This window comes from Erpetoichthys calabaricus, chromosome 5 (genome assembly GCF_900747795.2).
Source record: "Erpetoichthys calabaricus chromosome 5, fErpCal1.3, whole genome shotgun sequence".
Lineage (NCBI taxonomy): Eukaryota > Metazoa > Chordata > Cladistia > Polypteriformes > Polypteridae > Erpetoichthys > Erpetoichthys calabaricus.
Genome location: NC_041398.2, coordinates 181,187,827 through 181,204,567, shown reverse-complemented (window position 1 = coordinate 181,204,567; position 16,741 = coordinate 181,187,827). Strand labels below are relative to the sequence as shown.

At 36.6% G+C, this 16,741-nt stretch overlaps 1 protein-coding gene across 5 annotated transcripts in view; it reads right to left on the bottom strand.

The window, feature by feature from the left end:
- The window catches only part of LOC114652089 (probetacellulin-like), a 63,827-nt gene extending 57,616 nt beyond the window's left edge, over positions 1-6,211 (bottom strand). For all 5 annotated transcript variants that reach the window (XR_007935134.1, XR_003716292.2, XR_007935135.1 and 2 more), the window contains exons 1-2: positions 5,799-6,211; positions 3,034-3,132 (exon numbers count right to left, since the gene is read on the bottom strand). Coding sequence is in view for 2 of the 5 variants with exons in the window: in XM_051928320.1 (XP_051784280.1) it covers positions 3,034-3,132; positions 5,799-5,844 (145 nt within the window). In the remaining 3 variants the exon portion in view is untranslated. The remainder of the gene's footprint in view (positions 1-3,033; positions 3,133-5,798) is intronic.
- Positions 6,212-16,741: the final 10,530 nt, after the last annotated feature.

Here is a 16,741-nt window from a genome sequence, read left to right as displayed (position 1 = left end):
CAATAGATGAAACAGAAATAATCCTTTTGTACCCAGCCTTTTGAAAACCTCATTATAAAGTGAGCCTCCAGGGATATGAAATTAAGAAATGTATTAATTGATTAGAAAATGAATTCCTCCTTTATGGATAAAGTAAGTAATGTCTTTTGCATAAGACCTAGCTAAGGTTAGTATATTTGTGATATTAGAATTACTATATGTAATGTGTAATAGGTTATAATAAAACTCCTTAGACGAAACTACAAGATTTTTCTACTAAATTGTTAAGTACTTTGTGTAGTAAAATGTCCACATATTTTGCAGGCAGTTGGTGAGAATATTTGAAAAATAAACATACACATTCCAAAGATCTAAAGACAGACCTGGAGAAATCTAGAAAACATAGTATGCTAAACCAAGAACAGTCACTTGGTCAGAGACTAAGAATGCGCCCAGTGCTGAAACAGAAACACTACAATATCCAAGCTTAACTCTGTGACAATGTACTTAAACACGCCTAAGTTTTTCTGATAAAATACTCTCTGGAAAGTAAAAAAAAAAAATAATCAGAACAGTCTGAAAAGCAGACGGACTAAATAATGCTGTGAGTTTGCTTTGTTTGGTCAGGTACTGGAGGCTTTGAATGTGTGCATGGAACCAAGATCAAGGTATTTTGGAGCATGACAGCCATCTTAGTTTTTTTAAACTAGTTCTTCATTATATTACAGAATTCATAAGCTGAATAAAGATTTTCAGAACAATTCAGGAATGGATCAAGAGAAAACAAGGAACTGTTATTATACCCTAAATCTCCTATCCCCGCATGCCATATAATAATTTGGATCAGTGTTTTTCAACCAGTGTGCCGCGGCACAGTGGTTCACCAAGGGAGCTACCCATGTTTGCCGTGGAAATAGTAGTGTAGCACACCTTGATCTGAACCTGAGAGGGACAAGCTCCTTGGGTGGTCGAGACCTGTACATGAAGGAAAGAACTAATTGGAACAGCTGGCATGATCACAGCTCCATGACTGCTGTGTTGCTGACACAGCACTTGAGACTCATCTCCAGGCTACTGGAGTCCATCTGCCTGAGTGTTTGGTCAACACTGAGTCTCATAGGGCCAGTGGATAGTGAGCATATGAGTTGCCTCTGAGGCAGAGAAGGCCGGGCAGATGGACAAAGCAGCTGGGAGATGCCACCAAAGTTGTCCCTAAGTGCTAGGTCTGTGAACACTCATCTCGGAAATTGCTTTTTTACCGGCTTCTCTTGGTAATTCCCGCACCTTTGGAATGCTGGGAAACACTGATCTAGATGGTCACTTGATCATTTAAAGTAATACAAAGGAAAGCAGAGATTGCTTGATCAATACAGAGGAAGGTAGCCTCAAAGATTAGGTATAAAAATATCTTATACTTCTATGAGCAGATAAGACTAGAATGTAGAAAAGTTATTAATATTAACTTACTTATGTGGCCCACACCTTTAACTTACTGTTATGAGATTTTCTCTTAGAAATATTTTTCCTAAGCAACAGTATACATGGGAATATGGCTTTCTTTGTGTTGGGTACATTTCTGTGCAACTATCTTTGCAGTATACGTTTCTAGATCATAGCAATTATTTCATGGTACTGCAATGTTATTCTGTTTTGCATATAGGTGCTACCATGTTATCATTCTCATTAACAAGATGCTGCTCCCCGGTTGCCAAGGAAAATTATTTTAGGTGGCACCATGTCTACATCATTAGTTTGACCCCTTAAATATCAGCAACAACAGCATTTATTTATATAGCACATTTTCATACAAATGATGTAGCTCAAAGTGCTTTACATAATGACAAAAGAGAAAAAAGACAAAATAAATAAGAAAATAGAATTAGGGAACACTAACTAACATAGAATAAAAGTAAGGTCCGATGGCCAGGGAGGACAGAAAAAACAAAAAAAAAACTCCAGATGGCTGGAGAAAAAAATTTAATCTGCAGGAGTTCCAGGCCAAGAGACCAACCCAGCCCCCTCTAGGCATTCTACCTAACGTAAATGACCTCAGTGAGTCCTCATTGTATTCAGGGTTTTCATGGAAGAACTTGATGATGACGGTCATGTGGACTTCAGGCCTTTAATCCATCAATGTAGGATCCATCAGCGTGATGGTTTGTATCTATGATTTGGATAAAAAACTCAAATGAACTTAGTTAATTTTTTACTCATATTTTTGGTTCTGAATTTTCAGTTTTGTTTTATACTCTGATTTCTGATTAGCAAATTAGGCTTTAATGCAAAAGACCTCATCTTCACTGTTTGGGACTTGAATCAGGTTTTGACTGTGTTTCATTTGCTGGTCCTCTTCCAGCCTTTGAAAGGAATACTTACAGAATTTGAGATGCAATTGGTTACATTTCTTTTTGCCAATTTGAGCACAAGCAAGAGAAGTGACTTGCTCACAGTCACACAGTGTCAGCAAGATTTGAACCCACAACCTTAGGGTTTGAAGTCCAAAGCCTTAATCACTATGTCACACTGCTAGCCTATGTTTAATGACAGGGAAGAACATTGGTCATAAAACTATGTTGTTTCTCTTCAAAATGAAAAAAAAAAACAATGAAAATACTAAGGAGCATAGTAGGAAACAAAGCTTTGTGCTCAGGAATTCACTCACGCTGATGCTCCTGTCTCTGAGACAGCAGTAGTAGGACTCAGACCTGAGGCCTTGGGATTACAGAAGAATATATATATTTGCCAGTTGTGCTAAGGAGAACTAATTTGATACAGAAGTAGAGAAAGTTGCTCTAAAATTTGCAATAAAATTTTAAAAATTCAATTTCTGAAACTGCATAAATTACTAAATGGCTAATGACAAGATTATACCATAGTTGTTCCTTTGCACATATTAAATTGGCAAAAAAAGAAAAAAAGCAGTATACATATAAAGTTAAACTCTAATCATGCACAAATAAGCATTTTACTGAAAACATATCCATTAAATATTAAAATGTAAATGACTCTTAGAAAAGTTATGATAAAACAAAACTATATCAGAGCAGTAATCACCTGAGCAATTTCTGTTCATCTGATGACAAAGTAGCTCTTCAAGTTCAGCTTTGCTTGTAGAATTCCGGTTAGCACATGCATACCTGCACAAAGCTAAACCTTAAAAATAATAATAAAACATAAATCGATTGAACAGAAAGGAAGTACATAAAGGTTTATGAGTGCACCGGAAATAAAATTAGTAAAATTCCTCCCAATAATCAACCAGATGACCATTGAAATTGTCAGTAACTAAAAAATATAAATTTCTAGAAGGGTCATTCCATGTCAAATTAAACAATTTTCCAGAAATCCCATGCACTTCTGTCTCAGAAGATTCTGAAAAAAATACCAGGTGTACTCATGTTATCCAGGAGACACCCTGTAAAATTATTTTGATGTAAAATCAATACTTTCCAAGATACAGACAATTTTGTTAGGGAAGAGGGGTGTCAAATTTGACACTGCTTTATTTTTTCTTCAGTTTTACAAGACCATATCCCAAGAACTAAACCACCTAGCAGGCTCGAATTTTGCATACTGGTACTTTATAGGTACAGTACGTAACAAATTGGTAAGAGCAGAACTTCAATAATGGAAAAAAAAATATTTTGTCTTTACCTTTGTCATGTCTAGGCTTTCAGAAAGCATACTTCTGACATTCGATACAGCCTGCTAAAATTTTTATGTTTAGATACCCACACAGGGATTTTCAAAAGGTTATAAACAAACAAGAAACTGCATCAGGGTTTGACCAGCAGACCTCTCAAATGTGAAAAAAATCATTTTGGGTCTAATTTTCAGACCAGCTTAATGTACTGTGGGAATGTCCAGGCATTTATAAAATTATTTTTCTTCTATACTACATATTTCCCTCTTTCTCAAAAAACAAGTCTTACTTTTCTTATGTGAATCTTTCATTTTTACTTTCCATTCTAAACAAATACACACTAAAAAAACTGAATGGATCTAAGCACTTAATATGTCAAGCTAGTACATTTATCAAAAGGGATTTTTCATGCGATAAATCTGTTACACAGCTTCCTCAAAAACACACTTCATCTACCATGGAACATGCCTATCATCAGTTTTATTAAACCTGTAGTAAACAGATTAGGAGATGTGCAAAAGGAGACATATTAAGAAATTAACACTTGCTCTCATATTCCACTGCATTTTTTTTAATCTTATCAGGCTGCAATTCTTAAATTGTTATTTATGTTGCAATCAAATTCAATTGTACAACTCTTCTTCTGATGAAGAACAGGGTGGCCAAAAACATTTATAAAAAAATTTAATCTTCAACAACCTCCTGTTTCTGAGTCAGGATTGAGGACCTAACACCAGGAGAAAGGGGTGTAACAGAAATTATGCCTGGTCAGGTGACCACCACATTAAAAAGCATGAAGATGTCCACATTTACTCATACATCGAAGTCGTACGGCTCTGCAAGCCCTCTTTCTTAAACTCAATGATGTTTTATCATGACAAAACGTTTTTGTTGAACCCTAGGCTTGTGGGAGTCACGGTCTATCCCAGTATTCTCAAACACAAGGCAGAGACCAACCGTGGACAGAGCACCAGTCCACTGCCTATTCACATACACACATACCTACACTCGGTCATACAGGGCCAATTTAGAGTTAGTGTATAACAAGGACAAGTGACAGTTTATTTCCGTTCTTCCCACATCCACTTCATCAGCCTTGTGAGCTGTTATTGTACTGTCTGATAACAGATGTGAATACTTTCTGTCATTGCTAATATAATATTCTTAAACTTAATCCAATTCAGGGTCTTGATAGTTGAAGCCTACCTCGGCAGTGCCAGGCACAGTGGAGAAAACAGCCCTGGACAAGGCTCAAGTCCATCACAGGGCCAATGTGGAATCGTCCTTCACCTAACATGCAAATCTTTAAATATGCTGGGAGAAAAACCATATGAAGACATGGGGGAACATTCAAGCTCCACATGGGTGCTTAATTCAAGCTCATGATGTTGCATTAATGAGCCAGCAACATTACCTTTTGTACCATGGTGCTGCCCTCACCAATACTTTTTAAGCCTATATATTTATTGTTATTACTTAGGAACTTTTTAAAGAACACAGTAATGTTGGATCAGATGTCAAATATGTTAAGATTTGGCCATTTCTTCTAGAGGACTGAATGGCATAGTTTTCTTATGGAGATCGAAATATGATAACCCCTTGGGAATGTGGTGTGTCTCTCTTGTTTAATTTAACGGCTGAGGTCAGCTCTGCAAAAACAGTAGAAGAGAAACCATTTTAAAATACAAAGAAACATTTCCAAAATAAAATCATGTACGAAAATAAAAAAACATTTAGGTTCTGATTTTGTCAGTTAACCTGGAATAATGTAAATGTCATCCATTTTATGTGACTATGTAGGATGCCGCATGCAAATAAGTAATCAGTCTTTTTTACCGCATAAAAAGTAAATCGAAACTGGTCCGAATCTATCGCATTTCTAATGGACAGGGCATACTGTAAACGAATAAATGGGTAAATGACAGGGAAACCCCACGGATCTCGCAAATATGAAGATGAGACGCAACAAAATAAAGAACAAGATCGTGGATGAAAGGATGCCGCACTTCCGGTTCCAACCTGTTAGAAATATCTCCGAAAGTAGCAACTAACAAGCAAACACAAGATAAAGATTCTTTTTACCCCTTAACATTTTATCTGGTGGAATCCACTGCTTACTTTGAAATTACTTTTCACGGTAAGTTGGTTAATACGTAGCTAGTAATCACGGACTTACCTGTAATGACTACAAGTGTTAGTCTGCTCATTATAAAAATAGCCATTTCGAACAAAAATCCGCGAAAAAGCCAAGAATAAAATTTGTATCCACGGTTTGTGCTTCGTCTCCTCACATATCCAACGTGCTCAAGCCGCTACAGCGGGGTATCCCGTAAACTGCAACGTCGACTTCAGTTTCTCTGCAAGTGTCATTCTGTCACTAAGTTGGAATTAAAGTTTTGCTTGCCAAACTTTTATTTTTCCATTTGTATTATTATTATTTTCTTTTGTCGTTACGCAAACTACAAAACGCTTCTGTTAGATGAAATGTTTGAAAAGGTGTCTACTGAAAATATAAAACTATTTTCCTCTGGACGTCAACCTCTAACCGAATCCTTAGGGGGCAACCTGCAAATAAGGGATCGTCTCTAAAGTTACACGGCAGCTTAAACGAGTAAACATCTGACTGGCTGTGAGCCCTGTTTTCTGGGAGTGAGGGAGGGAGGCAGGGGTTGGCTGAGTGACTGAGCTGCTGAAGCGATCAAAGAGCTGCTCCAAAAGGGGTATTTTAACATTAATCACGGTGGAGCGGCACTTTATGTATGTATTTATGGAGCTCTGCTTCTGTTCAGTTTTCAATGTTTAGATGGTAGCAGTTCATAAAATGGAAAAGTAATGGAAAGTTAATCCCACTGAGAGAAATAAACCACGTGGAAATTAACTTTCACCTATTTTCTTTCCATTTAATGAATGAGCCGAGTAAGTGATAACGTTTACACCTCAGCAACTGCGTCAGCGGTAAAATTTTATTTGTGAAAATCGTAAACTATAAAAATAACATTATTTTCAAAGTTGATTCTTTAAAGGATACCATGTAACTCACCTTTTTTTCAATATATGTTAATTTATATATTTTTCAATTGATTTTAAATTGTAAAATTATTTTGATTATTGCATGTGATTTTTATATATTTTCGGGCGCTAAATTAAAAAAATGAAATCCATTTTTCTCCATCATGTAACATTTTTTCACAAAAACACATTTTTTTAGCTGTCAATTGCAATTTTTTATTGTTTCACATTATAATTGATTAAATATGATTATTTTCATTTAATGATAATTCGTTTGAATATAATATTTTCTAATATTAAAATATATGTTTAAAGCAAAACAGTTTTTTATTCAATAATAAGATCATCCATTATCCAACCTGCTATATCCCAACACAGGGTCACGGGAGTCTGCTGGAGCCAATCCCAGCCAACATAGGGCACGAGGCAGGAAACAAACCCCGGGCAGGGCACCAGCCCACCGCAGGGCGCATACACACACACACACGCACACACACGGGACAATTTAGAATCGCCAATGTACCTAACCTGCATGTCGTTGGACTGTGGGAGGAAACCCACGCAGACACTGGAAGAACATGCAAACTCCATGTACGGAGGACCTGGGAAGTGAACCCACTTCCTTCTTACTGCGAGGTAGCAGTGCTATCCACTGCGCCACCGTGCCGCCCTAATAAGATCATGTGATTCATATATGGGGACCTGAAAGTTCTGTGTATCTTACTGGGTCAGCAGTAAGGGCATACAAAATTTCCATGTGTTATCATTAAGTCAGACAGTAGAGGCAAGAATTTACATTGGTCTCAGAAGGAATGGACAGCTAGGAAAATGCTACGTTGTGGTGCCAAAAACATTGTCAATCCTGAAAAAGTGTTGCCACCCAGTGCCAGTACTAGGTAATTCTTATTAGCGCACCAAATGACTGTTCAGCAGCTAAGCTGTGCGGCTGGGTCCCCCCTACCCCAAATCCACTTATGATCTGCACCCTAGGCGAATGCCTAATTCTCCATAATAGCAGAGCTGGTCCTGCTGGCACCACGGCTTCATATTAAAAAAGATGGAGCCAGTTTTGTATATTTGTGCCCAATGTTCCCATGTTTGTCTGAGGTTAAATAGAAACAGGACATTTATGCTGGTCCTGATATTAGAAAACTGATTTCGGAAACAGAATTTGATGGTGTTATGAGTGACCTGGAGTGAGAGGCTTGAGTATTGTATATGGCATCAAAAATAGGCCTTATGAAGTTTTTAATGTTCTAAACTCACAATACTTAATTAAGCAATATGTAAAATAAGAACTTGGACTGCAAATACACGTCAAAATCTAAACGTTGTGAGCTAACACTGATTAACCAGCCAGCAATAAGGACACTCTGAGCAAATGGCCAGCAATTAGAAAACCTGGACCTTTTGACATTTGTTTCAACTCTCCCTAAACCTTTAAACTCTGGACTCTTCAATCCCATTCTAAATACAGTCTGTGTATATTTTTAAAGACTGCTATAGACTGATTTTAAATTCTCTATCTTTATTGACTTGAACCTTGTATCTTTTAGATCATTCTTTTAGAATTGTAAGCAGATTGCTAATTAATTAGACCTTAGATAATTAGGATCAAAATGGACAAACACTTATTGATTATTCTTGTAATTATTGTTAATTCCAATGTGAAATTAGGTAATTAAGTTTGAGGTGCATGGTGGGCAGATCAGGAGAGAGAGAAAAGCAGGGAAATTAGTGAAGGAGAAGAGCTCCAAGACTGGCAAGGAGTTCTGTACACTGAACAACAATCTGAAGCATCTCTGCTTCCAGACTTTAAAAGAATTATCTTCAATCACAATTTATTTTCTACATAAGTATTTTTATTAATAATGATAATAATAATATATTTTTCATATATCACCTTTCCCATAATACTATTTTACAAATACAAAAATGTTAAAGTCTCTTTTCAAATATATTTCCTTCTTTTGCTACCATTGGTTTTACTGTGTTTTTATCAATGTTGCATTATAATATTAATTTTATACTGTCTGTTTGGGTCATGTTCCTAGTGTGGTCAATTACCATTCTTCCACAGGTGTTAGTTGCTGAGGAGAGATGTCTGCAAAAGAAAGCAGTGTGGTGAATGGGCACAGTTGTAACTCAGATCTGAAGACAACTGTTGTGTCTGCTTGTACAGACCTAGTAAGTCCCTCTGTTTGAGGCAGCTGTTCACGTGCAGGTAAGGCCGTACATGTGGGGTGCTATAAAATAGATGCCTAACACTCATATAAACAATATAGTTAACAGTAACTATAGCATAGGTGACCCAAAATAATGAACCTTATGAATCTTCATAATAATATATTAAATGTATAGTGGTAAGAGCATATGGTGTGCATGATTGCCATTTTCTCACAAGGGTTAGCAGCTGAGGAGAAGAAGTTTTCCAGTAGTAGAAGTGTGGTGAGTGGTACAAGTGTATCTTAACTGGGTGTTCTACTTATACTGACCTAGTAAGTCTCTTTGCTTAAAGCAGCTATCCACATGCAGATAAGACTGTACACGTGGGGCTCTTTCAAAGCAGCTATATTAATCTGTATTATTGGGGAATTATGCCTTATCATACAAAGGAGACATTTCTAAGTTTTCATGTATCAAAGTTTCAAATTAAAAAGAAATTAAGAAAATTGTATTAGTTAAGTTTAAAGAATTGGGATTCAACATGAGCATCAACATTCACATTTTGGATTTACATATAGAATTTATCCCTGAAAATCTTGGAGCAATTAGTGAAGAGCAGGGTGAAATATTTCATCAGGATATCAAAAACATAGAATGAAGGTACCAGGGATGTTCTGCTGTCAATATGATGGCGGACTACTGCTGGATGATTCATAGGGATGCACCAGATAGTCTACAAACAATGGGCCACCAAACAAAGTTTTGGATCAAAAAACTAGAGAAATCATATGCATGTCAATGAATATGTTTAATTTTATTTACATATATGTTTTTAATAAATATTACATTAGCTAAACATTTTCATGTTAATTTAACTTGCATTAATACTGTATACAGTATGCTTGAAGGATGTACTCAACCAACCTGAAGTAGCTAGGTGCTTTGTAGTTACTATGAAAATTTTCAACATCTCTGGAAAATCTTCCATGGGATTTCCTCTAGCCCCACTAGCAGATCTTCAAACTGCTGGTCATTAATGACATGTTAGATAGATGCCTAAAACTAAAATGCCTTTGTTAATTTTGGCATCTGTTATTTCACTTTCTCTTTTTCATTCTCCATGTTTTACAGGAAGGGGAGACAAAAATAACTTTGTGTCATTGAGTGGCTTATGTGCCACACTTTTCTGCCCTGGAACCAAATACTTGCACATCTGCAACTGAAACAACAGTACTTGATATACCTGAAATGCATTCCTATTAACAGTGTCACTACTTTTACATCACTACAGATATTCCAGATGTAATTGTGCTGTTTATGTATACATATAATATGAACGGAAATTACAAAAATAGGCAATTGCAATAAATTGGTCCCAGAAAATGTAAAGGTGACTTTTTTGTGAGAAGTAGGTCTAAATCCATAAGATGCACCCACAAATATTTACAAAGAAAATTTTTGTTGTCTAGTAATATTTAATTATAGTATTTGATGCCTGTGTTGACAGTTTTAGTTGTTATCCAGGCCATCTATCCATATTCAAATCCACTTAAGCAGTTCTGAGTCAGTAGGAGCTAGTGACTACCCCTAAAGCACTAAGTGCAAGAAATTTACCAAAAATCACCAGCGTTAAGTCTTATAGTGTTAGAATAACTGTCAAAAGTGCATATACAGTATGCAAACTATTTTTTATACACATTAAGTGTTTTTTTTAAACCCTGGCAATTTTATTATGTGGGACCAAGTCCTGGACTGTAAGGTACTGGTCTATTCTAGAGCACACTTATTTACATTCCCACACTCATTAATACTGAGTGACTTTATAATTTCAAATGAATAAAACCTAATATGAAAGGAAAGAAGAGTTATTTATTTTTTTGCATATGTATAACTTGATCCTTACATGTGTTTTTGTTTTGCCTTATGAAGTCAAAGCAATCATTTTCCAACCTAGTTAATCTAAAACAGATTTTTAGTGGCTATCGTTTGATGGAGGGTCAGTTGTTTTATATGGTTCTTTATTTATGCATTTATTTTTCAATTCACATGTCAGAGCTGAGTGCAGTTGCAGATAGTGTGAGCTTGTCTTTGCCACAATGGGCTCAAGGTGCAAAACAACCCTGGATGGTTGACCCATGAAGTAATAGCCATACAGATTTGGGGAGAATCTGCAAACTCCACACAGGTGATCCTGGGACAGGATTCAAACCCAGAGGTCCAGTGGTGTAACACAATATGGCTAACCACTGTGTGGCCATGCAACAATGGTTGATACTTGAAATACTTCAAAATCTTTGCATAGGAAAAAAATGAACAAGTGTTTTAACATACTTTTATCTGCTACACAAACTTGATAAGTTTCATGTATTTGTGGTTGTCTGTATGGAAAAAATGCTTTTACCTGTCGTGCAAATTTTTCTTTACCAATCTTCCCACTGTACCCAGTGTTCTTGTTGAATAACTCCTTGTAACAGCTGGAATCTACCTTACTAACTCTTATCTTATGTTTAAATATTTCTCTTATATCACTGCTTAATCTATATTTGCTAAAGCTCAAAAGCTTCACATATTAATACCACCTTGCTTTTGAAATAATAAATACAGATAACACACTGATGTACTTAAATAAACATAATGAAGCAAAATAGGAAGTATGCTACTATTTTTCCTTCCTGTGTTATAAAACTTACATTTTTCCATATAAAAAATTGGGAATCAAAAATTGGCCCAAGACTTTTTTCCAACTTCATTCGCATGGACACCAGTAATTCCTACACAATAAGTAAAGCAGTATTATATACTGAATGACATAAAAACATGGCTTGTGCAGATGTTACACTAACCACCAGACTCTCTAAAACTCTGAGTCTTGATACTCTAGTCCCTGCTTTGTTCTGCTGACTCTCACCAACAATGTTCTAGTGGCCTACAAATCTGCATTAGGCTGAATAGCGATTAGAAAATAAGAATATTTAGGGTTCTAACATATGTGAAAAGTCATGTTTTAGTCCTAACTAGCTTCTACTCACTACTTGCTAACAGATGTTAACTCTACACCTCATATGCTTAAAGGGTTGTGTCCTTTTAAAATTTGGCATGAAACCATTTAGATCTTTGGCTACATTAAACCAGACAATATGAAAGTCAAAGAGAAGTCTTCAAATTATGATGTCATCTTGTTTAATATCAGAAATTTGTACTATGTTCCTAAACTTTCAATTTGCCCTTTAGCACTGGAGTTGTTGCTTAATTAGTCATTTAAATTTTCTTTAATTAGAGCATTCTCTTGAACTGTCTTAAGTTTTCACACAATTGAAAGTAGTCATAATAAACAAGCTGGTGAGATGATCACTTGTTCACTCTGACATTGTTTCAGTTCCTTGCTCATGAATCAATAATTTTGTTACACATTGCTGTGACTTGTTGGAGTAGTTTAAATTCCTTTTCCTTAGTTTTCAGCCTTCCCCTCTTCATACTTTTTCCAAGAAATTTTCTGCATCTGTGTCTGTGTTTCCCTCTTCTTTTAAGTGATTAGAATAGGGTGATGGTGGACAGCCTGGGAGTTAGTTAGATCATGTGATTGGACACATGCACTACAATTGCAGGGTAGTCCTTTGCTCTTTTTCTTTTGTTTCCTAAGTCTTATCATTTTTAACCAACCACAAAGAAAGCGATCCATGTGAAATTGTCTTGGTCATCCCAATGACCAGTTCATCCCTTTTAAGAATATTGTACTATAATGACCAGGGTGGTGCAGGAGATGGACCAATGGAATTAGTTTCTGATTGCTTGTGACTGGCCCTTAAAAGGACCTTTGGCTTCTTCAGCACTGTTTTTGCCCGTCACTCGAATGTTCAATGGTGACAAACGCTTCCAGCTGCCTTCTCTCTTCTAATGCTCATACACTCTTCCCAGCTTCACCTCACCTGGGGTCAGCAGCAACTCGTATGCCATACTATTCCTTCTAGCTCACTGTGAGCCAACACAAGCCCAGGGTCCAATATGAGACTTGCCTGTGGCCAAGCAGCTAAGCTGATTGGCTTCAGCAGCCAGCAGACATGTCTAATTGAAGTGTTGTGTTTTTAACTACTGCATGTGTGTCCTCTTCTCCTGCTGTTCATGGGGCTGGTTTATAGCCAGCTTTTCCAGGCGCCCCACCCCCCTCACATCTCAATCAGTCCGCCACCACTTGAGGAGCCTGTCTCTCTGAGGTTACAGTATTTATCTTCAACTCCCTAGGATTCAGTCAGTTAGTTAATTATATTAGATAAACTTCCTTAATCCCAGGGGATAGGCCAAGCAAAATGACACCTTTTATTGGCTAACTAAAAAGATTACAATATGCAAGCTTTCGAGGCAACTCTGTCCCCTTCTTCAGGCAGGATTACATCTTGCCTGAAGAAGGGGCCTGAGTTGCCTCAAAAGCTTGCATATTGTAATCTTTTTAGTTAGCCAATAAAAGGTGTCATTTTGCTTGGCTTTTCTCTACATTCATAATGGCTAACACGGTACAACACCCTAGTACTATTAACTCTTTGAGGGCTGAATATTTTTTCCAAAAAACTCAGTTTTCTGAAACACACACAAAGTAATGGTTTCACACAGAAAGCAACATAAAACATCTGTTGCTGCATGCTGTGGTTGCTGTTGGCACATGTTCGGCATCTCTGGAGGCAGTGGCTGCTCTGGGGCACCTCGATGGCCAGCAGGAATGCACGGTGGGCTGGCTGCCTTTGCACAGCCGGTGGGTGGTGGTGGTAGTGGCAGTGTGACGCAATATGGTCTTGTCATCATAAATGGTGGTCCTCCCAGGTGAACGTTAGCGTAGGCGCATCAGTACACAAACGTGTTCAACACCACGATCAACTGGGGACTGATCAGCTGATGCTGGTACCTCACTTTCGTATTCGATGTCCATCTCCTGATCACATGCATCAAATTCCAAGTCTGACAAGTCAGAGTCCGATTCAGCAATAATATGTAAAACATCTAGATAGATAGATAGATAGATAGATAGATAGATAGATAGATAGATAGATAGATAGATAGATAGATAGATAGATACTTTATTAATCCCAAGGGGAAATTCACAGGTGTACGTCTATGATGTATTTAGACTCTCGCCTGATCTCAATGCCATTTTTGAGGTTGTTTGCTGTTCGCTACTCATGCAGGGAATCAAAGTTAAATCAACAAAGCTACTTAACTTTCCTTCTAGCAAAGAAAGTCAAACTTAAAATGTAGGGGCGAGTTTTGTCACAGTTTGCAGCTGATTACCATCCTCTACCCCTGAATTTTGACAAAAGTTGACATCAGCCCTGAAAGAGTTAATCCCAGGGGGGAATTTAGATAATTCTGGAATAATATTCATGTTACCTTACAAATTATTTCTGTTATTTTGCTTTATTTTTAGTACTTCTAGCACTGTTAGCTACTCAACTAATTTATATTTTTTTCATTCATTACTTCTAGTAAAGGTTAGAGACAATTTAAAACCACTAAAAGTATAAAATATGGATTTTTTTGCGCCTACTTTACTTTGCAGAAGTTACACGTATTCCAGATCATACTTTGTTATCATGAGATGCTCACCTTGTGCTATAGTCAAATCCTTTATCTACAGCAATCCAAAACTCTACAATAACCTTAAATTTAATAAAAAGAATGCTCTTTCTGTCTCCATTTATATTAATATTATAGGTTGAGATTACTTCTTTATCATAGCATAGTTCACAAAGTCAAGGTTCAATAACACGTTTACTTCCTCAGACGTCTGAAGAAATCCTGGCTGTCTCTCTATGACCAATAATTTCTAAATACTATAATTTCATTACATTCTGCCTAGCTCATGACCACAAAGCACCATAGAGGGTAGTGAAGTCAGCATAGAATATTACTATCAAATCAGAGTATTTAGTATTATATGCCTTGATAAGGGAAACAGTATTAGTAAAGACATAAGCCTTCCAGAACTGTTTTCCTCCTCCATTCTGGCAAAAGATACAGAACCATTAGCATTCACATCAGTAGTTTTACAGAGTTTTTTATCCACAGGATAAAATGTAACTCATTTTGTATGATCTTGTATATATATTGTACACATGATATTATATTCGGTTTGGTTTGATGCTGTATTACTGTCACTAATCTAAGTTAGACTTCCAAGTAAGTATTTCAGTGTAATATGCACATATGGCAATAAACATGAACATGGATTTTAACATAATATGATGTTACAGAATTAGGATCATACTATTTTTGTATTGTATTTTACTAACAATATTTTATATTTGTGCATTTTCACATCTGTTCTGAACCTGTCCTCTAAGAAAAGCTATTTTTATGAGTAAATTTGAAAGAAATTAATTTCTAGCCACATACATTTAGTAGTAACAGGAGAACGTTAAGTTAAAATTCGTGGAAACATTGTAAAATGAGGTAAATCTCTTCATGAAAACCCTTTTACTAAAACTAATATAAAAATGTAAATGTTTTCTAAACAAGTTAGGAAAGTAAATCACATAATTCAGTGTATTTCCAAATACATAGAATAAATGGTAAAACAGGGAACATGTTTAAACGTCAAGGTGTGTACCAAAGGGCTATGTGGAGTTCTTCAACACATATTCAAATTGAGGCTCAATCTGGGAGTGGTCCCACTGCTGTGGAAGACCTTAAGGCTGAATAACTATAGTTATCACATTAGTACATCACATCATGTCAACAACAACTAGGTTTATATTCAGCCACCTCAATCCCCTGATGAAAACATCTTTCAACCCCTATAGCAGTGGTTCTCAAACTGTGGGGCGGGCCCCCCTAGGGGGGCACGAAGTAACAAAAAGTGCGGCGCAAAGATGTGAAAAAAAGATAACAAGAATCAAAAATATGAACAATACATCTATTGAAACCAAAACAAATGAACTTAAACTACACTCTGATACTAGAAAAATAAATATAGAGTTAGATAAATGTAGATAAAAGTTAAGTAGGTATAATAAAACATGCATATATGATATATCATTAATTAAAAAAGAACAAATTGGTATTAGTGGGCTCCTTTCAAAAAAATGCTAGGGGGCACGATTAAAACTGTTATGAAAACTCGGGTCACAAATACTTAAAGGTTGAGAAACGCTGCCCTATAGTTTTTCTGTCATGCATTCCTTGCATTGTGCAATGTCATCATCCTTCTGATATGCATGGCCTACTCACAGGGTTGAAGGATCACACTTTCTGATTTCTCTAGTCCCTTAACACCTTACAGCCCTTTCTGCTTGAAGGTCAGCTAGGGCCAGAATGCTTCTTTGGATTACTTATTACTTGCAGGCTGAGCACAGAAATGTAACTTAAGAGCTCTGTGTTAGAATGCAGATTCAGCAACACAGTGATGCAAAAGGAACTGTTCTGGCGTCTTTACTGTTGACCCCATACACACCAGACTTTAAACACAGTTCTGAGATATGCAACCTGAATATGTTTTCAAACTGCTTTGCAATCATAGAGTTTGCAAGTGATGAACAGGTTTTTGACTGGTACAGGTAGAACCAGCTTTGGCTGAAATTTAGTAAAACCAAGAAGTTGATTGAGAATATCAGGTGGAGCAAGGTTTCTTGGCTTCAGGCTTCACCAAGGGGTAGAAGTTGTGACAATTTAGGCAAATAATTACCTGAAGGTTTAGTCAGACAGAAATCTGAATTCATCCGCGAACATAGAGACCATATCCTAGAAGCCTAGAGTTGACTATATTTCCTGAAGAAACACAGCACCCTTGGTGCAAACTGAACATTTCTGATTATGGTCTACACATCTGCAGCTCTAAATGTACTCTTTTATGCAATGATATATTGGAACAATCACATGAAGACAGGGGATGCCAAAAGATTTAATAAGTAAACCAGGAAGTCTGGCTGTCTTCTTGGCAGTGGATTAGAGTTCCTGAAG